Below are 26180 nucleotides of genomic sequence, written 5' to 3'. Positions count from 1 at the left end.
CCCCCGCCAGGGATTTTTTGTTTGTTACTTTGGAACCAAAACAACTTGGCAAAATGGACGCAAATTTGCTAAATGTTTCGGTGCCCCTGAATCTGTATTTTTCACCGACAAAAGTTTCAGGTGCAAAATGCCCAACTCTAGGCTAATGCACTCATACGCGGGGTCCGGACGCGCTGAGTGGGACTCTGGCATGGGATTATCACAACTGTCCTTTCTGGCTCAATCCCGGGGGCTCAGGAGGGGGGTGAAAATCCAAATCTTCCACTAAAATCGGTGCTCAAACACTCCTGATCTTTTCCCCATGAAAAACTTCCCACTGAAAAATGTGATTTTGTCCAGACTCACTAAGTGTTTCATTTCTCCCAAATCAGGAAAATCAAAATGAGAAATTTCATTTCAATTTTTGGTGGAACAGATGGGGATTCACTGAGGCAGAATTATACCCATCAGAGGAAGGGAGGGTCAGGAACAGTCTCCCAGTGCAGGGCCCGAGGGAGACAGATGAATGGGTCTGGAGACAGAACTTGCCCGGTGTCTGATGGGGGTGATATGATGGGGTGGCCTGCGCTAGCCGGGACTGAACTTGGTGACTCCGGGGTTCCCTGCCTGTCTTATGTCTCAACGGAGTAATTTTGTTGCAGTTTTCCATTTTCAGATTTCCCGGTTTTGGGGTGTGGGGGGCGTTCTTCCCACTTTTTCTCAGGGAGGTTAATCAAAGGGTGAACGAGGGAAAAGCCCCAAATCTGAAAATCGGAACAAACCATTTCCAATGCAAGCAAAAAAATGGGGGTTCGAAAAGAAAATTCTCACCAAAACCACAACATTTTGCTGGTGAAAACTTTCAGAGGGTGGTTTTTCCCCTACAGAAACATCTGGGATTCCCAACTCCATCCGTTTGCCCTGAACTGTTTTTTTATGCTTCCTTTCCGTGCCTTCTCCAGCAGAACAGCATTCCCAGAGCGCTTTGGGACAGTGGCGATTTCTGTCCCGAAGCAAGCTCCCAAACGGTGCTCGCTAAAATACAACGGCTGCAGTTAAGCACTCCCGCCACGCCTGTGGGAATCCCTCTCTCTAGCCGCCTTGTTCACGCGGGGTCCAACTGATCGTCAGGTTTGGGGGCTGATCTCCTGTTGGGATCATCCGGGCACGTCTTGCCTCGTCAGTCCCCTGCCATGGCAGGGAAATCAGGCATTGCAGGGGTACCTCGGTCTCTGCTGCTCTCTGCCGGGTTTGTCTCCCGAGATGGTTAGGTCTTTGGACTCGGTAGAGGGGTAACTGGGTGGAAGTGACTGGCCAGCACTAGACAGGAGGTTAGCGTGGATTACCTGGTGGCCCCATCTGGCTTTACGCACTATGGGAATATCGGCTCCAGCCCACTGATGCTCGCCATGCAACGCAGCCACAACCCGAGGGAGCGGGGCATCCGGGCGGTGATTTCCCCTACAGGTGCAGAGGGCCACCGGGGGGGGGTTTCACCCCAGAGAGCTCGGCCAGCAGCACACAGCAGCGGGTGGCGGATCGCCGCTCCCAGGCTCTGTACCTTTACTTTCTGGCCTGCGTCACCATCCACCTTTTTCCGGCGTTTGGTCTTCTTCTCCTTCTTCTCCCGGTGCTTCCGCCGCTTCTTCTTGGCCACCCCTCCGTAGTCGCTGCTCCCGCTCTCCGACTTCTCCCGGAACTCCTCCCGGTCCGACTCAAACTCATCCTCGCTCACCTGAGGGGCGAGAGGGGCAAAGTCAAGGGGGAGCTAATCGGGGAGGGAACAACCTGTCAGCACAATGGCTCCCAGCGGGGACAGGCCAGTTGTTAATCCCGGTCAAACGGGCTGGGACGATTTGAGAGGAGGAAGTTTGTCTGGCGGATCCAGTCGAACCGGCTGGACGATTTGGGGGTGGGGGATTTGTCTGGCGGCTCCGGATCGAACCAGCTGGGATGATTTGGGGGGAATCTCTCAGGTGCCCTGGCTCTTATGCATTTCATCAGCAGATCTCAAAGTGTTTCACAAATGAGGTCAGCATCATTTTGCAGATGGGGAAACTGAGGCACAGTGGGGTTGGTGGGAAGAAGGGAGTGATTTGCTCCAGGTTACCCAGTGTCAGAGCTGGGAATAGGACCCAAGAGTCCTGCGCCATGCTCCAGCGCTCTGTATATTGACATTTTATTTTGGGGGGGGTGCCAGCTGCCCCCAATAAAGAGGCCAAACAGACTCTGGCTGCAGGGTTTGAGCCTTCCCGGGCTGAGGAGACAGGCCAGGCCAATAAACCCAGCACGGTGGCAGGATCAGCCCCCGATGCCCACCGAGTTCAAAAAGGGATGTTTTCCCGCATAGATTCCCCTCCCCGTCCAAGATCAACCCACCCCACCATCGCACCCTCCCTCCCCCAGTTGCGGACCCTTCCCGTCTGAGATCACACCCCTGCCAGCCTCCGCGGCCAGCTGCCCCGCACCTGACGAGTCGGCAGCCCGGCAAACGGGTGGCAGCTTACTAATTTTTTGCGCTTCCGGGGCTTCCCTGGCTTGTTCTCCTTCTGTTTGCGGGGACCCCTTTTCTTCTTCTTGACGCCCAGGGCGCTCTCCAGGTTCCTGAGATCCCCATCTGCTTCGTCTACAGAAAGAAAAAATAAATAAGTCAAACAGGCCCCGGGATTCTGTGCATCCGGCTCACGCGCCGAAGCAAGCTTTCTTTCCCCCAGCTCCCTCTTCGCCCACCCCTACAATCTGTCCAGCGCGGCTCTGCCAAGGATCCTCGCCTCTGAGCAGCCGGGGCCACGCGCTAATAAGCCGAGAGACCCTGCCTACAGCCGTGCCGTCCCACGGGCCTGGAGCTGCCATCTGTTCTCCATGCCTGCTACGGTTGCCGGGCACGTATTACAGGCCCCCCAGGAACTGGGCTAAGAGCCCAGCTTGTCGCGCTTTGCAGCCGCTCAAAGCCGTCTCATTGAGGACACACAGGGACCTCCGAGGTGAACGGCAGGCCAAAGAGACGCAGGTGAACTGTCTGAACCGAGGGAATCTCTCGGCCGGCGTCAACAGTAGCTCCCCATTAATTCTCTCCCCCACAATCCTGAAGTCATAAGGCTGCCAGACTGGGTCAGGCCTCGCTACAACTAATCGAGTATCCCGTCTCCAACAGCGGCCTGAGCTAGCACTCTGGGGGAGTGTACAGAACAGGGCAATTATCCAGTGATCCACGGCGGTCTACCACTCCCGGCTCCTGGTAGCCCGCGGTTTAGGGTCGCCACGAGTGTGGGGTTGCATCCCGGACCATCTTGGCTAAGAGCCACCAATGAACCGATCCTCCGTGAACTTTTTTGAAAGGCAGTTATATTTTTGGTCTTTGCCACATCCCCTGGCAATGAGTTCCACAGATTAGTTGTGCCAAAAAATTACTTCCTCTTCTTCGTACTAAACCGGCTGCCTCTGCGTTTCGGCAGGTGAGCCCTGGATTTTGTACAGTGTGAAAGGGTAAAACAACACTTCTCTGAGTGCAGGGGAAATTGACTGGCCCGTGCTAGACAAGCCAGATTAGATGATCTAACGGCTCGTTCTGGCCTTCAACGAAACAACGGGCCCAATTCCATTTCTTTCCCACATCGGCTTTACGTAGACACAGCCCCGCTGCTAGTGAGCCAGACCTGGCTGGAGAGCAGCGGCTCCAAACCATCAGCTGGCCTTTCATCATGCAAACATGCCAAATCCTCTCATCTGGCGTTTTGAGGGAATGTTACTCTTGTGAGTTTTTTTGCAATAATATGAAAGCATCAGCAGGCCCCGGCTAAGACCAAGGCCCACACTGTGCCAGGCGCTGCACAAACACCTAGTCAGAGACAAATCCCCTTCCCAAAGAGCTTACAATCGAAATCAGCAGAGAAGGGGAAACTGAGGCACCAGGCATGGGAACGACTGGCCCACAGACGCACAGTCCACTGCCCTGTCCAGTTAGAGTTCAAGGCCAAAAGGGCCAATCAGATGCACCAGCCAGGCAGCTAGAAAGCAGATTTTTTGCACGATATCAAAGCACCAGCCCACGGTCCCATCTCCAGCTCCGGCCAACCTCTGATGCTTCCGGGAAAAGTGGCTCCCACCCCCAGATACCAATTGCGCATCAGGGTGAAAATTCCTTCCTGACCCCTGCAGGCAACTTGGCCGGAGCCCTGAAGCATGAGATTGGCTCGGAGTCGTTATCCTAATTGCACCAAATTACTGGGCTCCTTGCAAATTTTGGCATTCCCAGCCCACATTGCTGAGAATGACTGACGTCAGGAGCGAAGAACCGGGAAACGTTCTCTTTTCGTAACGCCATTTGCACCGCAGGAAGGATCCCTGCAGGCAGAATAGCTTTTGGCATTTCACCCTGGCCCAATGGTTTCCTTCAAGTATGGTGTAGGTTACAGAGAATTCAGCGTCAACCTGGAAAGATTCCTAGGAATGGAGTCACACGTTATCTATTAAGGATTATTTACATAGGGAAATTGAGTGGTATGCTTCACCAAACCTCCTTGTCAGGAATCGCTACTCGATTCTCACCCTCCCTTCCTCCAAATTAAGTTTCAAGCCTTGACAAGCCTTTACATGCTTCTCCAAAACGAGGCCTCACCAGGTCGGATTGCATCTTCATCCTCCTCACAGCTGGCAGTGGATTTCCAGCAGCAGAGATACACACATGCAGTCCGCCCCAACCTCCCCCTGGCTAAATGCTACATTTACTCCGAAGACCCTGTTATTTCACCAAAGGGCAGACAGCTGCGTTCTGGTATTTATTCATTCCCTAGGATTGTGCTACTGACCCGTCCAGCTGTGGAAAGCCACCATTATTAGGGCTTTTAGGGTGAAACGGATATTTACCCATTACTCTTCTCTTGCAAAATAATAAACACGCAGCAGCAGATATGAGTTTGGGCCTTGCGTAAGGGGAAATTATGGTTTGTAGGCAGACCTGGCTGGTCATTTCACACCTCCAGCCACAGGTCCATTCCCGGCCCCAGACCCACCCACAGCTGTGGCCCCAGCCTCGGCCCCCTTACCCCGTCCGTGCCCACCCCCAAGCCATGGCCCCACTCCCGGCCCCGGCTCCCAGGCGGGAGTGCAGACAGGGTCGGGGGGGACGTGACTGTGAAAAGTTTGGGGACCACTGATTTAAGGACCATAACGTTGTGCTTCAAAAAGTTCACCTTTATAACCGCTAACACACAAATTGTCAACATCACATGTTAAAATTTACAAACGAACTACCCTCAGATCCAACTCGAATGAGTTCTCAAGTAGCGTTTTTCTTACTTTGCCTATTTGTAAATTTCAGCGATTACCTATGGACATCTTTTTGGTGCACCTACGGTGAAATCGACATTTACCAGCTTTCACCGATAAAAATCAAATCCTTCCACACGGACTCACGGGGCAGGTTTTCCAAACCGCTGATCTTTTTCCACGTCAACAGATGCACAGGAACAGACAGAATCAGGGCTTTAGGATTTGGGGAAATTAATCCAGATTAACGAAAGCTATGCTTTTGAACCACATTACACCCCTGAGTGGAGACTGTTCGTTCAGAATAAGAGAGGCCTTCGTTCAGTGTAATTGAATTCTCTTCCTAAGCAGAGTTACTGTTCTGGACTAAAATGACTTTGATTTCAGAATAGTATTCATGTGGGGAACTATTCCAGTCGATTTCCTGGTGCAGTTAAACCCTTAGCCCCCTAAATTGGGCTTGCACCCTGTACTTGTTCCAGCCCTGCTGAAACTCGCCCTAAATTCAATGGAAATAGGTTCAGGATGGACAAAAGATTGGTAGCAACACACACAAAGCTGATGTGTAGTTTGATTCAGAGTTCTGAGGCAGCCCTGCTCCTGTGGCCCCAGCAGGAAGGCAGCGAGGGAGCCTGGTCAGGGCACAACGGGGTGCCCCCCACCCCACCCCCAAAACGCAGGGAGGGAAGATCAGATGCAAAGGCGCTTGTTGGATTTCCAGTCTGCCCGTCTCTCTGAGGTGATCAGGGTGGAGGACTGAAATCACAACCCAGATTTGGGCTCAGGAAGGAATTCATTCCCCCCTGCCGCCAACCAGGTCAGATCAGCAGGGACCTTTGCCAGGGGTTCGCCTGGCTCTTCAGTGGGTGCAGACTGCTTGCCGGGATCACCTGGCCACAAATCTCACTTAGTATCATAAGAGTCTCGGACATTGGGGGCACCTCGGTCTCTTCTGTTCTCTGCCAGTTTAGTCTCCTGAATGTAGAATTGTAGGACTGGAAGGGACCTGGCGAGGTCCTCTAGTCCGGTCCCCTGCCCTCATGGCAGGACTAAGTATTATCTAGACCACCCCTGACAGGTGTTCATCTAACCTGCTCTTAAAAATCTCCAATGATGGAGATTCCACAACCTCCCTGGGCAATTTATTCCACCGCTTAACCACCCTGACAGGTAGGAAGCTTTTCCTAATGTCCAACTTAAACCCCCCTGGCTGCAATTTAAGCCCACTGCTTCTTGTCCTATCCTCAGAGGTTAAGAAGAACAATTTTTCTCCCTCCTCCTTGTAACAACCTTTTATGTACTTGAAAACTGTGATCACGTCCCCTCTCAGTCTTCTCTTCTCCAGACTAAACAAACCCAATTTTTTAAACCTTCCCTCAGAGCTTATGTTTTCTAGACCTTTCATCATTTTTGTTGCTCTTCTCTGGCCTCTCTCCAATTTGTCCACCTCTTTCCTGAAATGCGGCACCCGGAGCCGGACACACTACTCCAGCTGAGGCCGTATGAGCGCGGAGCAGAGCGGAAGAATTACTTCTTGTGTCTGGCTTACGACGCTCCTGCTAACGCAACATCAAGATGCTTTGGTGTAACTAAAGTAATCAGGCTCCCTATAGGCGTAACCCGGTGATATCACAGGAGGTCAGATTTCAGAGTAACAGCCGTGTTAGTCTGTATTCGCAAAAAGAAAAGGAGTACTTGTGGCACCTTGGAGACTAACCAATTTATTTGAGCATAAGCTTTCGTGAGCTACAGCTCACTTCATCGGATGATCCTTCCGACTTAAACTCTAAGAAACCTCCACACTCTTCGAGGCAGCCAGCAGAGTTACCCGCTGCAAATCGAAGGCAGAAGTTTGAATAACCCCCAAAAAACCCAGCATCGTGGCAGGCCAGGCCCTTAGAAGCAAGCAGCTGGACACCGAATTGCCAGTGGTTGAGGTGGTGTTGTCTTTTAATCCTGTTACTTGAACTTAGAAACAGTCGAGACTGCGTTGGATTTCCGAGACACTTACGGTGTGTCCATGCGGCAGCTGGGAGGGTAGACATAGGCACACACACTCACTAAAATAGCAGCGTTTGAGACAGGAAGAGAACCGTTCCCATCACCAACTAATAGTAATACCACTCCCCCTCCTTGAGTTTGGTGCCTCCGTCCCCCGAGTCCTACCCAGCTTGTGAGATCCAATGGGATCAGAACCCAAGATGGGTCACGACCTGAGAGGCCAGCAGCAGCAAACCCATGAGTCAATCACCTCACAGCAGCTATCGAATGTCAAATGACCGGGATCCTGGCAAGGCCGACGGCGGTTTGAAACAAGCGAGGCTCTGAGTTATGTGCCGAAGAGCAGAGGAAAAGAGATTCTGGCTCCCTCGCCTGTGGCCCAGGGCAGTATGAATGACTGAAGCCAGACCTCAGGGAAAGGGGATTTTTTTTTTAATCCACTGGACGCTGCCAAGCCGAAGCCTTCAAAACCCATGAGTCCGGCCGCAAAGAAAATTATGAGGTCGGCTTTAAAAAAAACAACAAAACCCTGAGATTTAAAAAATAAATAATAAATCCCGGATTCCCACCCCCACCCCCTGCCCTTCTCCTCCTGGCTTTATGTTTTCAAGCTTTCCCCCACAACCCAGAGAGGAAGCAGCTTGCTATTTTCAAACAGCCAAAGCTGAAAGTCTCATGACTCCGGGAGCTGAGGATTTAAGGAAATCAACAAATGGCACAAGAGCTTTGCAGCGCCGTCCTCAGCATACCGGCAAAAACGGACAGAGCTTGTGGGCTGCAGCGTGGGGATTCTGAAGCACGCCCCCCGTTCCAATTCCCTCCTTGCTCAGCCCGGCGGCAATCAACCTCTGCGCCCTTTTTGGACCGCGGTTTAAACATCTGCTCTCCTCCGCAGAAGCTTGGATTAGCTCCGGAAGGCCAGACATAACGGGGCCTGGCTAATGTCACGAGACAGCCCGCTCAACAAGCAATTAGAAAGCCGTTTTCACGCCTCGCCCCTCTCCTTTCCCCGCCGTGAGCAATTTCTCCACCTGCTTGACTGGAGAGCGCAGGGGAACGTTCCCCAAGTGTGACTAACGCAGAACAGCATCCTCAAACCAGCAAGACCAGAATCCCAGCCGCTGCCACCGTGCAGCCAAATTCCTCACACCCAGGGTGACAGGGTTTTGATCCCTTTTTTTTTTTTAATTTGGTGTCAAGGCAATTGCCAGACTGGCAGCCCCGGAGACGGAAGATAATTAGCAGACAGAAACAGGCACAACCCAGCCAGGCCTCAATGCTGGGACGGCCAGCGACGGGTCCCCGGCGTCAATTTTGAAGGCCAGAAGGGGCATTACAACCACTTTGTCTGACACGGGTGCTCGGGCGGGACTTCTGAGAACCCTGCACTCGTTTCACACAACGGGCCACCATACGGCCGTCATAAAGGAATGACTTTCATTCCCTAGCTGAGCTGTCCCCCGCAGGTGGCGTCACTGGGGGGCATGGATCGGCGTTCACGTTGCGCGCTCCCTGGGCTGAGGAAGCAAATGATCCAACCACCGGACCAAATTCAGTGATGAATCTGGTCACCTACCACCTGCAGCACGCTGTGCATATGCTAAAAGGGAACGTCGCTTGCACTTGGGGCAAATCCCCTCTCTCAGACCAATGGGTGCAGGCTCTCTGCAAATTCAGGAAGCATCGCTGCATCACATTGTCATATTGTCAAGGTTTGTCTCCCTCCCGCCGGTAGCGTTGGTCTTTTTAAAATAAAAACGGAGACACTTGAGAACAACTGAGAGGTGGATACCCCACCTTTTGGGAACCCTTCCCTACCCTAACGGCACCTGGGCTGGATTCAAACTGTTCCATAGCGCCCCAACTCCCCTCCTTACACCTTGATCAGGGAGCACTTCCTGCCGTGAGCCATGGGCACTCGGCACTTTACAGGATAGACCCCTAAAAGTTAGGTTTAAGCAGAGGACGGAGGGAAAAGGGTCTTGCGGGTAAAGCTTTTGACTACGACTCAGAAGATCTGGGTTTAATTCCCATCACAGACTTCTGATACGACCAAGTCACCAAGACCCAGATTTTTACAGGTATTTGGAATGAATGGGATTTAGGCACCTAAAAACCTTTAAACATCCGGCCTTCGATCCCTGGGGCCCTCAGTTCTGGGGATAACGACATGTCCTTTCCCCTCAGGGCCCCTGGACAGACAGGATCAGACTCCAGAGTTTGCCCAAGAAACCCATGCACGTCTGTCTCCTGACTCAGGAGTTCCATCCCCCGGACACAGAGCCTTTCTCCTCTAGCTCATCCATCCCAATCAAGCCCGCGTCGTTATCCGACGTCTGTTCGGTGACCCTACACGTGTGACAAGCTGGCGGGTTCTTAGCCTGGCTTCCCGTGGGGCAGGTGGCTACATAAATCACAGCTGGCACTAACTGGCTGTCTTTTGACAGAGGTCGAGAACTAAACGGGGTCACGGCTGCCCTCTCAAGCCCCCAGAGAGGGTCCCTGTAGGTCACAGATTAAGCACACTGATCACACTGTCCTCTTCAGGATCCCAAACTAATATCCTTTACCAGTGCTAAATTCACACTGCCACGTCTTTGCCCGCAGGCCCCAATCTAACAAAGCATACAAGTGGGTCCCACTTGCTGGATGATCGGGGCCTTGGGTACAACAGAGCAACAGAGCGGTGAGCCTGGATTTACAAAAGAAGATAATGGATTTCCCTGGCCTGCAGGGGAGGGAGGGAGGGGAAAAAACAACCTCAGGGAAGACAAGACAAATGCACTGGTTTATGCAGGAGCCTGCAACCACCTACCCGGGGTGGATTCCTCATCTAATAATCCTTTGGCAACTTCACACCGCATGCTGGCTGCGGGAGAGAGACATTGGCCAAACCCCTGCGCCAGGTGCAGGGCAAACATGAACTCAGCCGCACAGAGAGGAATGACCTGTCGGATGATGCCAGTCACCTCAACAGGGGATGCCTTGCTAGGTTAGAAATGACAACACCGCCCTCTGACACACACACACACACACAGTAGCTGACACCACCAGCTCTTTTGCCTTGCAAATCAAAATGCAAAAAATAAAAAATGGAGACGCAGCCAACGGGGTGGACTTGCCTTCGCACCCTCCCCGCCTAGATTCCTGTCGGAGCCTGCCTCAGCCACCAGCCCCTTCTGTCTAAGCATCTGGCTCCGTCCCAGTTTCTTCTGACAATACAACATTATCTCTTCAGCCCTGTGGGTTTGAATCACCTTGTTCCATCCCTGCGCCGCTGCTCAGTTCCCGGTGGGATGTAATTGACAAAGCCGAGGGGAGTGGGGCAGGCCACAGTACATCCTTACAGCCCCTCAATCCCGTCAATTTCTAATCCTGCCATCAATCTTTTCTTTTCCCCCCCCCCACCCCTTTCAGATTCCCCCCCCCCCCTAATCATAATATTGATGCACATGCGCAGCCGAGACGGGTATTTTGGCAGGCAATCAACTAGAATTTTCCACACACGTGACATTTCCACTCCCTACCTTGGAAAAAAAATTATTTCTAATATATATGTTATATATATATATATATATAAAAATACTTGCACACACATAGATATTATATAACGCAACAAGGGATGGTGGGATGTAGATTTAACTAAAACCAGAAATCAAGAGTTATTTCCCTGTAACCAGCAACAAAAGAAAGACTCAAGAATCTTCATCTCATTCACTACAGATGTCTTTTCCACTCCACTTGCATATTTAAATTTAAACAAAAGACAAGCAAACCAAGAACAGATCCTTTATCTATGAAAGGGGACAGGGGGGTGGGAGGAGGCATTTCCACCAGGGCAGGGGAATGGGCCCTTCTTATTTTTAATAGTGGCTTTAAAAATCATTGTCCGCAAGGTAGAAATTCGCCAGTCAGGTTTGGTGGGGAGGGATTACGGGTACAACTTCATTTGGCGACGCACCTCGGGACTCTGCCGAATTAAACACAGGGTATGAGGGAGATTTTCAGCAAGCGCTTGGGTCCCCCGTTAAGCAACTGACTGAAGCAGACAGATTTTCAGAAGTGCGTAATGCCCACCTCTTTCCCCCTTGTTCTCAGGTGGGTTGCTGAGCCCCTTTGCAAATTTAGCCTTTATCTGGTATAAATCCACAGGGACACCAGCTGACAAGGAAATGTCCCTGGTAAATGCAGCTCCAGCAGGGGGGCCGGGAGAGATCAGAGACCCAGTGCAGAAGTAGGAAGGTTATTGAGACCTTCCAGCATTTCAGACGATGAGCTGGATTAGCAGGAGATGGAAAAGCAGTCACCGCTTTAGGACCAATGTGAGGAAAACTCTTGCCAAGGAAACCTGGTGGAGTTCCCAGTGCCCTACTCAGGAGAGGGGACAGCTACTTTGGAAGAGATTTCACGCTGGAAAGCAACCAAGGCCGCCAATCCTCCAGCTGGATCCGTCATCAATCACAGGATCAGGGGCTAAACATATCCCCACGTTTCTCAGATCCCGTAAGAATTTCCATTTGGTTGTTTTACGGGGAAATACTACTTAAAGTGCCCCTTTTGGGGGGGTAATTATAAAGCACCCTCCTGCAAACTTTAGTGATCTGATTTGCAAAGGTGCTGAGCACCTCCAGCTCCAGCAGACTTCAGTACAAATGGTGAGCCTTTGCACCTCTTCAAACCAGGAACTTGCTTCTTAGACTAGCGTCCAAAGCGGGCACCAGGGTGTTACATCCTGCGGGTACCCAATCCTGCGAAGACTTAATTGGGTGCTTAATTCTGATCCCACAAGGAATCCCTCTTCGATCAGTGACTTTAGCTGTCCACATTGCTATGCGTGTCTTTAACTCTTTCCAGAAGCAGCCCCACAATTCGGATGTTTTCAGGAAAGGGAGAGCTCTGGGAAAAGCAGTCAACCTGTGATCTTCTACCTTCCTGGTCTGGAGGTGTTTAGAAGTTAAAAAATTCTGGCCGAAATTCTGGCTTCATTGAGGACAAAGGGAAAATCCCCACTGATTTCAACAGAGCCAGGATTTTCATCATAAATGCTGAAAAGCCTTGCAGGATCAGGGCCTACTCAATACAAGGCCTAGTTCAAGGTGGCCCTGATCTCTGCTCAGCAGCCTGTACGTGAATACAAATCAATAAAAAGCAAAGCCATATTGTCATTTTATGAACGGTTCTGGATTCTTTCGCTTAAGCGCCTCAGTGTTACAAGTGGAGAATCGGGAGGTGGATTTAAAGATTGAGGGGAAGGAGGGACACCGGTTTCGTGATGAAGCAATGCTGCTTTTAAAACTGAAACACAGATTTCTGACCATTTTGAAAAGCGGGGAAGAGGAAACTCTATTTTAAAACTTGGAGCTTAAACACACACACACACACACCTTTTCCTTTTAACTGAGAAGTGAGTTTTCTTGATCAAGAGAAAATAAAGTGAATGTTTTTCTCCCTCTCTAGCGTTTTTTTTTCAATCAGTATTCGCAACGGGGAATAATCTTTGCCTTTCTTTAAATTAGCCACACCTTTTATGTCGTAAACCTGCAAATCTTTCCTCCACTTTCTCATATAATAATTATCCCCAGCTCTTACCTATTTTCTTCAGTAGATTTCAAAGCGCTTTCCAAAGCAGGCCAACAGTATCTTTAGCCTCATTTCACAGAGGGCGAAACTGAGGCAAGGGGTGGGGAAGCGGCTCGCTCAAGGTGACCTCGCAAGGCCAGGGGCAGAGGCAGGATTTGAACACAGCTCTCAAGCCATACATCTTCCAGGCATGACTTAACACACAACACAAGGAACTTGACTCACACTCTGAAGCCAATGGGACGACTTCCATGAGCAAAGCTACTCACCCGAGTGTCTCCAGGATCAGAAACCCAATGCTTTGAAACCACTGAACATGGTTTTATATACGTAGCGATCACAAGTTTCCGCCAGGCAGGGAATGCTACGAAAGCAGGTCGAGGAAGACAGCAGTCTTTACACTGGCATCAATAACTACCCCCGCCCAAAAACACTCAACATTAAAATTAACGTATTTATTAAATCAACAGAAAGCAAAGTGACTTTGTGGACCTGGAAATCAAATTTGGTGACAGAAAAACATTGGCTTTATTTCCTCTTTTTTTTAAGTCACAAATCCTTTACCTACAAGGCTGAAACTAATAATTTTTCTCTCTCTACGCACCGATCGTTTTGACCAATCCATGTGCGGAAAGACCCTACTGCTGAGAACAACAGGATTGGGGCAGAGTCTGTCCATTTAGACGAAGGCAAAAGACCTGCACGTCTTTCACATGACGCATGGTGAATGACAAGTCTTTGCAAGATCGACTGTAAACTCTTGCGACAGAGACGACATATGTGTTAGCCAGGTACCCATAGCCTAAGACAATGGGGCCTTGAACCATGATTAGGGCCTCCATGTGTTAACTGGACTAAAAATAAATTAATAATTACGGCAACGATAAAGGGAGAAGTAAAACCAGTGGCATTTTACGCCCACACTTCCTGATTTCTCTGCTCCTCCGATTCCTCATGTTTCCTTCCCCCCGCCACGCCTGACGTTTTCTTTATAAGGGAGAGCAAATCGAAGCAAATCTGGGGAGAGATATGTCTGGCGGCAGGAAAAGATTCAAAATGTTTTTAAAGGACAAGAGCCTTCGGTTGCATCCCCGTGATTTCATTAACGTTTAATGTTTACTTTTTAAACCAGTACTCCAACACCAAGGGGATGGGCCCCAGGAAGTAGGAAGCAAGTCAGTTACATAGGGGCAATATGGACTGGTCTGAGGGCAACCCGCGAAACAAGGCCATTTGACATGAGGCACCGACCCGCTGCTCTCCGAACCTGGCTGACGAGCCTGTCCTGAAAAGCACCCGCCACATTCAGCCTGGCCATGACCTCACTGACCTCCCTGCCTCACGTCACCCTCCGCTCCCGCCATCGCCAACCCAGCCCTGATCCATCCACGGGCCCCCCAGCCCATTAACCCCGTCCTCCCCTCACCCTCCGCTCCCGCCATCGCCAACCCGGCCATGATCCATCCACGGGCGCCACAGCCCATGAACCCCGTCCTCCCCTCACCCTCCGCTCCCGCCATCGCCAACCCGCCCCTGACCCATCCACTGCCACCACAGCCCATTAACCCCGTCCTCCCCGCACCCTCCTCTTCCGCCATCGCCAAGCAGGCCCTGATCCATCCACAGGCCCCACAGCCCATGAACCCCGTCCTCCCCTCACCCTCCGCTCCCGCCATCGCCAACCCGGCCCTGATCCATCCACAAGCCCCGCAGCCCATTAACCCCATCCTCCCCTCACCCTCCGCTCCCGCCATCGCCAACCCGCCCCTGACCCATCCACTGCCACCACAGCCCATTAACCCCGTCCTCCCCGCACCCTCCTCTTCCGCCATCGCCAAGCCGGCCCTGATCCATCCACAGGCCCCACAGCCCATTAACCCCGTCCTCCCCTCACCCTCCGCTCCCGCCATCGCCAACCCGGCCCTGATCCATCCACAAGCCCCGCAGCCCATTAACCCCGTCCTCCCCTCACCCTCCGCTCCCGCCATCGCCAACCCGCCCCTGATCCATCCACTGCCACCGCAGCCCATTAACCCCGTCCTCCCCGCACCCTCCTCTTCCGCCATCGCCAAGCCAGCCCTGATCCATCCATGGGCCCCGCAGCCCATGAACCCCGTCCTCCCCTCACCCTCTGCTCCCGCCATCACCAACCCAGCCCTGACCCATCCACTCCTGCTGAGGTGAATGGGCCTCATTCCTTAAGGCACCCTTTACTCCTGTCACAGGTGACGTAACTCTAGCCTGAGGGGTGGCTACTGACCTCCGCCCCACAAGGGACCACCACACACAGATATAGGTAACCACCGTGGCCCTGTCCCATGGACAGCCGAGCCACTTCCACTCCCAGTTCACCCTCACCCTGCCCAGAGTCCAACGCTCTCCCTGGCACCGGAGCCATGGTGGCCCATCCCACAGGGCACTGAGTCGGGTTGGGTGTTGATCTCCACCTGCTCCCTACACCCTGAGATCCCATCCCCTGGAGACCACCACGAGTCAGAGAGACAAATGACACCTACCGCCCCTAATGCCAGCAGGCCCCAACCCACAGGTTACTGAGCCCCCACGCCACCCGGTGCCAGCTGATCCAAGTGGGCCCCGTTCTGCTCACCCCCACTCCCGCCAACACCCAGCAGGAGCTGTCCTGCCCGCCAGGCACCCAGCACCCCCCACTCCTGCCAACACCCAGCATCCCCCGTCCTGCCCGCCAACACCCAGCAGGCCCCAAGCAATCAGGGCCACCGCGCATTCGGTGGTGGGGGGGCAATCTTGTTCTCCATTGGAATCCATGGGGGAGCATCGGGCCCCACTGAGGCCACTTTGGGTGGGGGAGGGCCCTCAAAACCAAGTCGAGGGGGACTTGCCTGTACCCCTCCCCCCATCCTGATCCTTCAAAACGCGGGGGGGGGGACTAGAATCTCTGGGGGCAGGTGGGGCTCCCTCAACGTTCCAAAGCGCTTAGGCACCGCGCGAGGCGCGTGGTGGGGGGGGGTCAGAAACTCTCGGGGGCCCCCCATAACGTTCCAAAGCCGTTGGGACCGCGCGCGGGGGTAGGGCTGAACTCTCGGCCCCTCAGCGTTCCAAAGCCATTGGGCAGCGCGGGCGCACGGGAGGGGGGAGGGGGATCGGAACTCTCGGCCCGTCAACGATCCAAAGAGGGGAAGGGGGGGGGAATGGAAACTTTCCCCTCAGGGCAGCGCGCGCCTGCGGGGGGAAGGCGGGGGTGAACTCTCGGCCCCTCAACGTTCCACAGCCGTTGGGCAGCGCGGGGGGGGGAGGGTGCTGCGAACTCTCGGCCCCTCAACGTTCCAAAGCCGTTGGGCAGCGGCGCGCGCGCGACGGGGATAGCTGCCGCGGGGGGGGGGAGCTTCGGAAGTCGGAACTCTCGGCCCCTCAACGTTCCGCAGCCGTTGGTTGTTTACAAACAATGCCCCCCCCCCAAAGTTCCAAAGCCGTTGGAGGGGGAGGGGGGTTGTTTACCTGGAGGAGCCGCAGCTGCTGGTGGAGTTGATGCTGCTGGTGCCCGCGGAGCAGCAGCGGGCGGGAATATGTCGCCTGGGCTGTTGTCCCCTGCTCCTTCTTCCTCCTCCTCTTCCTCCTCTTCTTCTTCATCCCCCTCCACCTCAGACACCACCATCTCCTCCTCCTCTTCCTCGTCCTCCCTCAGAGGGGAAGCCATGGTGGTGCTGGGGGGGGGCAGGGACACACACAGAGAGAGAAGGGGGGGAACAACCCCCCTTCACTACACACAAAAATCCTCCCCCCCACTTCAGATCACCTCAGTCACTAAAAAAAAGAAGAGCCTGAAAAAGTCCCATGAATTCAAAAAAGAGAGGGAAAAAAACCTAACTTTTTCCCCTCCCCCCCTCTAAAAAATATAAAAGGGGGGGAGGAAGCGAGAGGGAGGTTTAAAATATATTTAAATTCTGAGGGGGCAGCTCAGCATAATATTTGCCACAAGAGCAAGGAACAAAAATGGCCGCCCTTAAATTATTTTTAAAACAGACCCCCCCACGAGGGAAAAAAAAGGGAAAAAAATCCCCCCCACCCCTTTCTTTATTGAAAAAAAAAACACAAAATGGCTGGCTTGATTTTTAAGTCACCCCCCCCACCACACACACACCTCTTCCTTGAGGTTAACAAAAAAACCCAGCCCCCCCCAAAATCAGTCCAAAACAGCCACAACAACAACAAAAAGACCCCCCCCTCTTAATTTTTCTCCTTATTGTTGCTTGTTTGAATCTCTCAGCTCATTGCATAGATGAACAATATTTGTATATTCCTGGCACTGGGGGGGAACTGAAAGAGAAAGATTTCTGCATAAAACAAAGATGGCTGCTCTAAATTATTTCTTTTTTCTTATACTTCCCCCCCCCCACCTCCCTCAATAAAAATATTTTACGGGGGGGGAGGACAGAAAAGGCTGGGATTAATCAGTACTCATGCTCAGTGTGACATCAGCATAAATTGTTAAAGGTTAACTAGTTCCATACTAGTAACACCATATATATATATAATTTTTTTTGCCTGCTTTACTAGTTCATGTGAGAGACAAGAGAAGGGGGGCCCTCATTTTTTTTTCTTCCTTTCTTACTTTTAAATACTTCAGAAGGGAGTGGTGGGGTTTTGGGTTTTTTTTCTCTTTTTCTTTAGGCTTAAGGCAAGAGAGGAAGAACCAAGGGGGAAAAAAAAAAAAAGAATTTAAACGCATGGTCCAAATTCGGTGAAGTACATCATGGGGATGGATTTAACTCTGTCTTTTCCTTGATATCTTTTTCAAGAAGGTTTTCCACACACACTCACAAAAAAAACAAAACAAAAAAAAAGAACGAGATTTCTACCCCCCCCCCAACCCCCCGCTTTTCTATTAAAAACCACTGTCCTTTCTTTTTTGTTTCTTTGTTGTTAACTTTTCCCACATAAAATTGGGGAACAAAATATTATAATTGTTTGTACCTTATTTTATTTTTCTTTTAAGCTTCTGCTTTTGAAGGGGGAATTTTTCCTAAACTTGTAGCTGGAACACAAAATCCATCTAGGTTCTTGACAGCCACCCCCAAAATGCAAATGGGATTGGGGTGCTCCTAAAAATATAAGGGATACAGTACTCTCTAGGGCCCTGATCCTGTGACTGGCTGCATGTCTGCGACTCAACATACTTGTGGTGCCTAGTGATTGCAAGATAGGGGTTCAGTAATCCTAGCCAACGTTTATTACAGATGGTAGTCCCCATAACAATGTGTATAGTCAGCATGTGTCGGCTTGGGCCCTAAATACAACCTGGACACTCATCCACAGAGCCCGATCCTGCAAATGTTACAGATATATGTAACTTTGGGATTACCCAGGTAAAGTTGCTCCCACATGTACCTGTTTGCAGGATGGGACCTTCGATATTAATGAGGATGATGGGGGAGTTCTGCAACTGCCTGAAATAGGAACAGAATTGGACCTAGAACTGGGGAATGCCAAGCTTAATTATTTTTCTTCTCATCGGCCGCTTGGTTGTGTCCCTTAAAATCAGGGAGCTCCTAAAGTAAATGTTGAAGGAATACAGTCTCCCGTAGCTTTAAAATACCTGCATTTCAAATACCCTTTCCCCACCTGCACCCCCGCAAAATGAAAGCTGTGGAACCCCTCCTATAGGAATAAGGGATGCAGTCCTGTTCTGATTCCATCTTCTTTTCAAATGCATCTAGGTTTCTAGGACTATCCTCAGCAACTCAAAAAATATAGCAGGTAAAATAAAAGCCCCAATCCTGGTCTATGCTAGCAGATTCAGTTGTAGGATCAGGGCCTAATTGAGGATCCAAACAGATCCTGGAGTTCCCTACTTATATTTGTTTTTAAACCATCTTTCTACCTTTTGTTTTCCTTTGCAGGCATATTATACCCCGCTTGTTTCGTTTTCTGTATATTAAAATAAAAGAGACCGCTAATCACACCACAAGGCAAATGGAGAAATCCTTTCTAAATATGGATCCAATCCTGGGAACGGTTAAGCATGTCAGCACAATATGAAACACCCTCTAAACTTTTTTGATTTTCAAATACTCTGACGCCTGGAAGAAGCAAATAAAATTACAAGCCAGGGTTGGGTGGGGGAAGAATTTCTCTTCAATATTTACAGGGAAAGTATGATGATTATTCATTTTTCCCCTCTGTAATCTCTCTCTACAACTGTCAATTCCAGGAGAGAAAAATTCACAGATTTTAAGTCCAGAAGAGATTAGTTTGGCCTCCCGCATAATACGGGCCAGAGAACCGCAGTCTCTATTTTCTGGATAAAGCCCGTTCTAGACAAGACTTTTGAACTCTGAAGACTCTACGGCATTCCTTGTCAGAGGTAGCCAGCCTTCTGGGACAACATTTCTGGGGAATCTATCTGAAAAAAAAAAAAAAAAAAGTTGGGAATCCAAGACAGGTGACCATTAGAAGGTAGGACCCGATTGTGCAATTTTAACACAGGCAGAACTCCCAGCAAGGAGTTTTAACTGCATTACAACTGCAGTCGTAATTTTCATAATCGTAACCTAGCCATAGGTGCTGTATTTCTATTAACTGTGGTGTTAAATCTGGTAGGAAAGGGTTCGGATTTGCATGCACACCACTACGAATGCTGTTTAATTCTCAGCTCCATTCCCCCTGCAGAATAGTCATAAATACCCACATAGGATATGCCCATCGCCTGCAGGGAAACACTGCTTGCCAACCAAATGTTTCCCTCTGTGCCTTTTATATTTAATTCAACACCCCCTACAGCCCTCAGGAGCATGGGCGCTGATCCTATTCATTCATGTTGAAACAGTTCCCTGGCAGCGCTAGAAGCCAATGGTTCTGGACGAATTTGGAGGCGAAAGGGGTGGGTTGGGGTTTTTCTCTTTGGATTTAAAATGCAATAGACAAGGGCTTTTTTGTGGCAGTTGATTTCATGATCTTTGACTTATTTTGTCCTCTGGTTAGCTGCTGGAAAGGGGGAAGAAATTAAAGGGGCATCTGATCATCTGGTTTCAAAGCTGCCAATTTATTATGTTTGCAGGGTGGTTAGTATGGTATTATCATATTGTTAAAAAACAAAAAGATACACAGAGCAAAACACACATTTTCTGACAATAAGAGAAACTCTTCTTCAACTTGACCCTGGCTGTTTGTGGCTTGGTCTATACTCCCCAGGGAACGGTTTGGTGGGTTGTGTTGTTTTTTGGGTTTGTTTTTTTTTTACCCCTGTCTCTCATCTCTGTTTGATGTTTCTCTGTAGCTCAGCAACTGTCAGAGGGAGACCACTGAAGAAACATAGCACAGTGCTAATAGAGAAGTCGTAGTGTTTATCAGAATGGTTCGCCCACCGCATTTTGTCTTGCAAGAGGATCAAAGAGCCGAGACGGCCATACCCAGACGGTAATTCCCCCAAGGGAACTGTCTCAGGCTCTGTTTGCACTGGGAAAATCTTTCAAGACAACTGCCATGGCCTTGGCCTCTTCCCCACTGGTTTTCTATACTGATGCTTTTTTTCTCTCCCTTTAATAACATGTTAAATTTGTGTGGCGACCTATAACAATGGGGGAATGCCACGTTCAACGCTAAAGAACCAGAGGGCAAAATGCTGGCCCGGTGCAGTTAGTGGGAGTTTTGGCAGTGACGGGCCATGGTTTCACCCCGGCTAATTTTTGCACACATGGACTAGAAAAGTTGTAGCATTTACCACCACATGGTCTCGCAGGTCAGAAACAGGTCGGGATCTCAGGAGAAAAGGGCCCAATTTGCAGCTCTGCCACACATTCCCTACAGGATTGGGGGCAAGTCACTTTCTCTTTCTGTGCTGCAGTCCCCGCATCTGTCTGGTTTATTTAGGCTGTAAGCTCTTCAAGGTAGGGTCTGCCTCTTCTGCTACATACATGTTTAGCACCCAGCATAATGGGGCTAAGTTTTCGACTAGGGTCTGAAGAACTGTGTCTGAATCCTGGCTTAGGATTTATTACCATGGCATAGGATTTACTACAGCGAGTAATTCCACTGTGGGGCTACTCAGGGTAATATGCAGTACAGCTGATAGTAAACAGAGCCGTCATTCACTTGCAGTAGGCTTTAATGGGTGCATAGGCCTTGGGCTCGCCATCTGCACAGGGGTGGATTTTAAGGCTGACAAAAATAGCATGTTAATATATATAACATCATATAGATGTGATCTTAGTTAAGTGAGGTAGTTCAGGGTACTGTTCTGGGACTTGGTTTCCATATAAATACAGTATGTATTTTTTTAATTTTGGAACTTTAAAAAAAATAATCTTTGGAAAGATTGTAAAACCGTGAGCTGGAAAAATTCCAGGATGCGCCCAGGTTTGGGGAAACGGGTGGATGCCGCTTTGCTTCTCAGCATGGAGTGTGCGTCATTCCTACCCCTGCCACTAACACTCTGCCCTTCTATGGCACCGTTTCCCCCTCTGTGAAACAAAAATGACGATAATTACTTGCCTGTAACAATACACACTGGTGTCATGGTGAGGATTAATTAGGCAGTAATGCAGTGCGCTGAAGATTAAAGGTTGATGTCTCAGATGGTGTAAACTGGTTACTTCCACTGACTTTGATGGAGCTATGCTGATTTACATCAGCTGAGGACCTGGGTGTAAAGATGTTCTAGAAATGTTAAGTATTAATACCATCAGAAAGATCAGAGCAGTCGTCTTCTTCTTTAAACTATTTATTTAAGGAATTTTAAGAAGTTTGCAAACCCTTGCCATGTAAATATCAGAAACAAGACAATCATCACAACAGTTAGCTTTTGGTTCGAGAGACATTACACAGGAATATAGTCATCAGATCTTTTTATTTAACAAGGTGTCACCATACTACAGAGAAAGCACCAATAACCAGGTATGTCTGTCTAATGTTAATATTCAAAAAAATTGAACAGGGTGTGCTTTTCTTTTTTTTTTGCAAATGAATGTACTTTGAGTACTGAATAAATGTTAACCAGATATCTAAGTATCTATCTATCTCTCTGTCTATTTTGCTGGATACATAATTGGTGTGTTAATTTTTCCACAATCACAAATCTCCCATATTTCTTTGAATCATTCCTCGATGGCTGGGCTGTTTCTCTTTTTCCAGTGAGAGGCTACCACTGGTCAAGCAGATGAGAGATTCATTCTTCATTTCCTTTTGTGTGACCATTTTCACTGGGAAGCCCCAGGTAGATCAACCAAAGGGTCATTCCAAAGCAGCTTCTTTTGAGAACATAGTGAAAGACCTTTCTATTAAAAGTGCATAAATAAATTTTAAAAATACGTGCAAGGTTGCCCGCCATTTTTAAAAAGCAGAACAGCGATATTTAAGGGTATTCTGAACACCCAAGCAAGCGGCATAGGTTAGGGATAAAGAAACGGGATGGCACAGATAATCAGGGTCGGGCTACAGGGGTTTTATTTGCCTCTTGATTATGGATTTGAATCTGGACCAAAAATTCATCCTCAGCTGACAACTCTTTGGCGTCACATCTGTAGACTGCATCCTTGTCTGTACATTTGGCGCTTGTCAACCAGGACACATCTCATCCAAGAGATGAAGGATTGACTAGGCCCCGTCTTGTGAAAATTCTGTTCATGCCAGCTTAGACTGTAAATTGCCTGGAGTCCAGGGGTCGAATGCATTTGCTGCCACTCACCTGTCAGGTGACCAATGGACACATATTGGACTGGAAGCGACCTTAGAATCATAGAAGATTAGGGTGGGAAGAGATCTCAGGAGGTCATCTAGTCCAACTCCCTGGTCAAAGCAGGATCAACACTGACTAAATCATCCCAGCCACGTCCCTTGATCTGCTGGCAATGCTTCAACTAATACAGCTCAATATGCCGTTGGCCTTCTTGACAACAAGGGCACACTGCTGACTCATAGCCAGCTTCTCATCCACTGTAATCCCCAGGTCCTTTTCTGCAGAACTGCCTCTTAGCCAGTTGGTCCCCAGCCTGTAGCAGTGCATGGGATTCTTCTGTCCTAAGTGCAGGACTCTGCACTTGTCCTTGTTGAACCTCATCAGATTTCTTTTGGCCCAGTCCTCCAATTTGTCTAGGTCACTCTGGACCCTATCCCAACCCCCCAGCTCAATGTCATCTGCAAATTTGCTGAGGGTGCAATCCATCCCATCATCCAGATCATTAATAAAGATGTTAAACAAAACTGGCCCCAGGACCGACCCCTTGGGCACTCCGCTTGATACCGGCTGCCAACGAGACATCAAGCCGTTGATCACTATCTGTTGAGCCCGATGATCTAGCCAGCTTTCTATCCACCTTATAGTCCATTCGTCCAATCCATACTTCTTTAACTTGCTAGCAAAAATACTGTGGGAGACTGTATCAAAAGTTTTGCTGAAGTCAAGATATATCACGTTCACCGCTTTCCCCATATCCACAGAGCCAGTTATCCCATCATAGAAGGCAATCAGGTTGGTAAGGAATGACTTTCCCTTGGTGAATCCATGTTGACTGTTCCTGATCACCTTCTGGATCAAGTCCAGTCTCCTGCTATCACAGGCCACCCCAGTGATATCACCCTGTTCCTCAATTTATCAAACTTAATTTTAAACCTAGTTAGTCTGCCTTGTCTATTCCGATTGTAGGGACTGTCTCTTACTATGCATTTGTACAACGGAGCTCTGATTCCAGTCGGTGCTATCACACTAATCGAGGACGTATGGCTCCTTTGCAGGTCTGTAAAGTGCCTAGCGCAGTGGTTCCCACGCTGAGGTCCATAGAGAGCTGGCTGGTTATGTGATGCTGGCTCTCCTCCTTGTTTCCAGTTGCTAAATCATCCCGAAAGCAGCTAAAAATACACAGAACATTTCCCTAACATCACTTTTCCATGCCAGTGACTGCCATAGCTGTAAGGGGGACACTCATCGGTGGTGGCGGAGTTGTCCAGGAGTCAAGCTCAGAACCATTTGACCCCCTTCCCGGCCTGGCACAATACTAAATCCTGATGAAAAGCACGTGCTGGGAGTCAGGCAAGCAAAAGCGGCGTTCTTGGCTCTAAGAACGAGGAGTCCTTGTGGCACCTTAGAGACTAACAAATTTATTTGAGCATAAGCTTTCGTGCGCTAAAGTCCACGTCATCAGATGACTCTCTGCTGTCTGTCTCACAGATGGGATGTACTCTCCCTGAAGTGACGGGCCTGGCAGCTCCAAGCCAATAGACACGTCTGCCCTTCAAATTGCATTTTGTCACCGCACTAGACCCGGGGCTTCCCCATGGCTCAAAGGAACCACAATTCCCTAAAGAGGAAGGAGGGGAGTCTCTCGGGCCCCAGTCAGTGTCACCAGGCTGGGCAGCATCTGGATGTGCCGGTGCTAACCAGCTGCTCTTCATCCCTACTAAGAAGCCACGGCTGAGAGCTTTGCTGAAGGGATTGTAAAATGTAGCAAGTATGGGGGTTGTTTCTGGGGAGCAGGCTCAGTGTCTGAGTGCAGAACAGGCATAGGGAGCTCCTGTTCAGAACAGCATCGGCATCGTGACAAATCCCAGAAGGATTTAGTCTGCAGGGGAGCCACCTGGATAGATATCTAGCGAGGTCCTGGAGGTGGATATTCAGTTGATGGCCATCATTGGCCTGTTCGATACAGATCACCTAAAAACAAGCTGTGCTTTAGAAAAGAGAAGGCATTTAATTCTGTTACAGTTGTCACATGCCCTGTTCCCCGAGTGACTGTGAAATGCTCAGGGAGATTAGACAGGCTACAAAAACAGAAAATCCAATAATAATGGTGGATTTCAACTATCCCCTTATTGACTGGAAACACGTCACCGCAGGATGGGATGCAGAGATAAAATTTCTCAACACCATTAACGACTGCTTCATGGAGCAGCTAGTCCCTAGAACCCACAAGGAGAGAGGCAATTCTTGATCTAGTCTTAAGTGGAGCACAGGATCTGGTCCAAGAGGTGAATATAGCTGAACTGTCACAAGAGCCTCTATTATGGTGTTTTTAAAAAGTTTCCATGCAGGAAAGGGGTATATAAGAAGACAGAAAATATCATCATGCCACTATGTATGGTCCCACATCTTGAATATTGTGTGCAGTTCTGGTCACCCCATCTCAAAAAAGATATGATGAGGAGGAATAATTACCCTGTTCTGTTCACTCCCTCCAAAGCGTCTTGCACCAGCCGCTGTCGAAAGACGATACTGGGCTAGATGGACCATTGGTATGACCCAGAATCTTCCTACACGCACTATCTGGGAAGGCACAGTGCAACTATGAGAATTATGGGTAAATCGGGCAGTGCTGAAAGAGGGCAGAGTTAAGGTTGTGTTGGCGTGTACCTTGACTCTGTATTGCCTAGTTTTCAGAGGTTTGAGTTTTGCTGAACTTGACGTTCCGGAAGGGCACAAAATACCTCAGGGCAACCTAATTAAAGTTTTGTGTCAGTGAATTCTTATTCATGTGACATCCTCTTGCCACATCCATGTCTTACATCACTGCTACACCGTCTTTCCTAAGCATATGTCACTTTATGTGTCACCGTAGACAAATAACTCAAGAGAGATTTTTCCAAATTTGTGATTCCCTCGATTCTTAGGGGACAGATTTAAGGATTTTAGGGCCTGCTATTCAGAGATGCTCGGCAACCCCAGCTCTCTGTGGAGTTGTGAGCCTCTGAAAATCAGGTCTAAGTAATCTCAAGTATCCCATAATTAGAGGACACTTGAAAATATGGTTGCTAATCTCTCCAGACTGCAGTTTCCTTATTTGCAAAATGGAGCTGATATCACAGCCTTCCCTGCCAGCTGGGAGAATCGTGAGGCTCCATTCATCCTTGCCAATCGTTGATGGTTTTTTCTTAAAGCTCCCGGAGTCACGTGATTCTGCGAGAATCACAGCTTTCGCTTAAACAGAAAAAAAAAATCATACGTTTTTAGCTCTCGTCAGCGAGGGAAAAAACTTGAAACCACCCCCCCCCCCACGCACACACACACACATAATGGCTCAAAACTCACAAGGCCCATCAGAAGACCCCAAATGTATTATTTTTCAAAGTCTCGCGATTTTTTCAAGCCAATCACATGATTTTGAGGGCCCGACTTGTGATATTCGGATGACCGGGGCCGAAAAGAAAGTGGGTTGATTCCTCATCACACCCAGACAGAAAACATATTCTCATCTCGGCTGGGGGCTTGGATCTTACATACATCACTTGTCTTGTACGTCGGAGAAAAAACGTCCCCTGCCAGATGCTGCCTTGTGGCAATAAAACCTGGAAAGGTGGTAGAAAGATGGCCAGGGGGAAGCAGATAGAGAGAGAGTGAGCCAGACAGACACATGCCTGGGAGATGTAAGGGCTCCTCGCCACATTTT

General features: G+C 49.6%; 1 protein-coding gene across 13 annotated transcripts in view; it reads right to left on the bottom strand.

Annotated features, from left to right (window-relative positions):
* Positions 1-16824, bottom strand: part of CHD3 (chromodomain helicase DNA binding protein 3) — a 61406-nt gene extending 44582 nt beyond the window's left edge. For 3 of the 13 annotated variants that reach the window (XM_075124063.1, XM_075124065.1, XM_075124064.1), the window contains exons 1-3: positions 16306-16824; positions 2448-2605; positions 1541-1714 (exon numbers count right to left, since the gene is read on the bottom strand). In XM_075124063.1, the coding sequence (XP_074980164.1) occupies positions 1541-1714; positions 2448-2605; positions 16306-16504 (531 nt within the window). In that variant the 5' untranslated portion in view covers positions 16505-16824. Of the gene's footprint in view, positions 1-1540; positions 1715-2447; positions 2606-10505; positions 10643-16305 lie in introns of those variants that run through there. The other 10 variants (XM_048833664.2, XM_075124070.1, XM_075124066.1 and 7 more) reach the window with 7 other exon arrangements.
* Between the last annotated feature and the right edge of the window lie 9356 nt (positions 16825-26180).

The sequence above is a fragment of the Caretta caretta genome, chromosome 28, assembly GCF_965140235.1.
Source record: "Caretta caretta isolate rCarCar2 chromosome 28, rCarCar1.hap1, whole genome shotgun sequence".
Classification (NCBI taxonomy): Eukaryota; Metazoa; Chordata; order Testudines; family Cheloniidae; genus Caretta; species Caretta caretta.
This window is presented reverse-complemented; position numbering and strand designations above follow the sequence as displayed.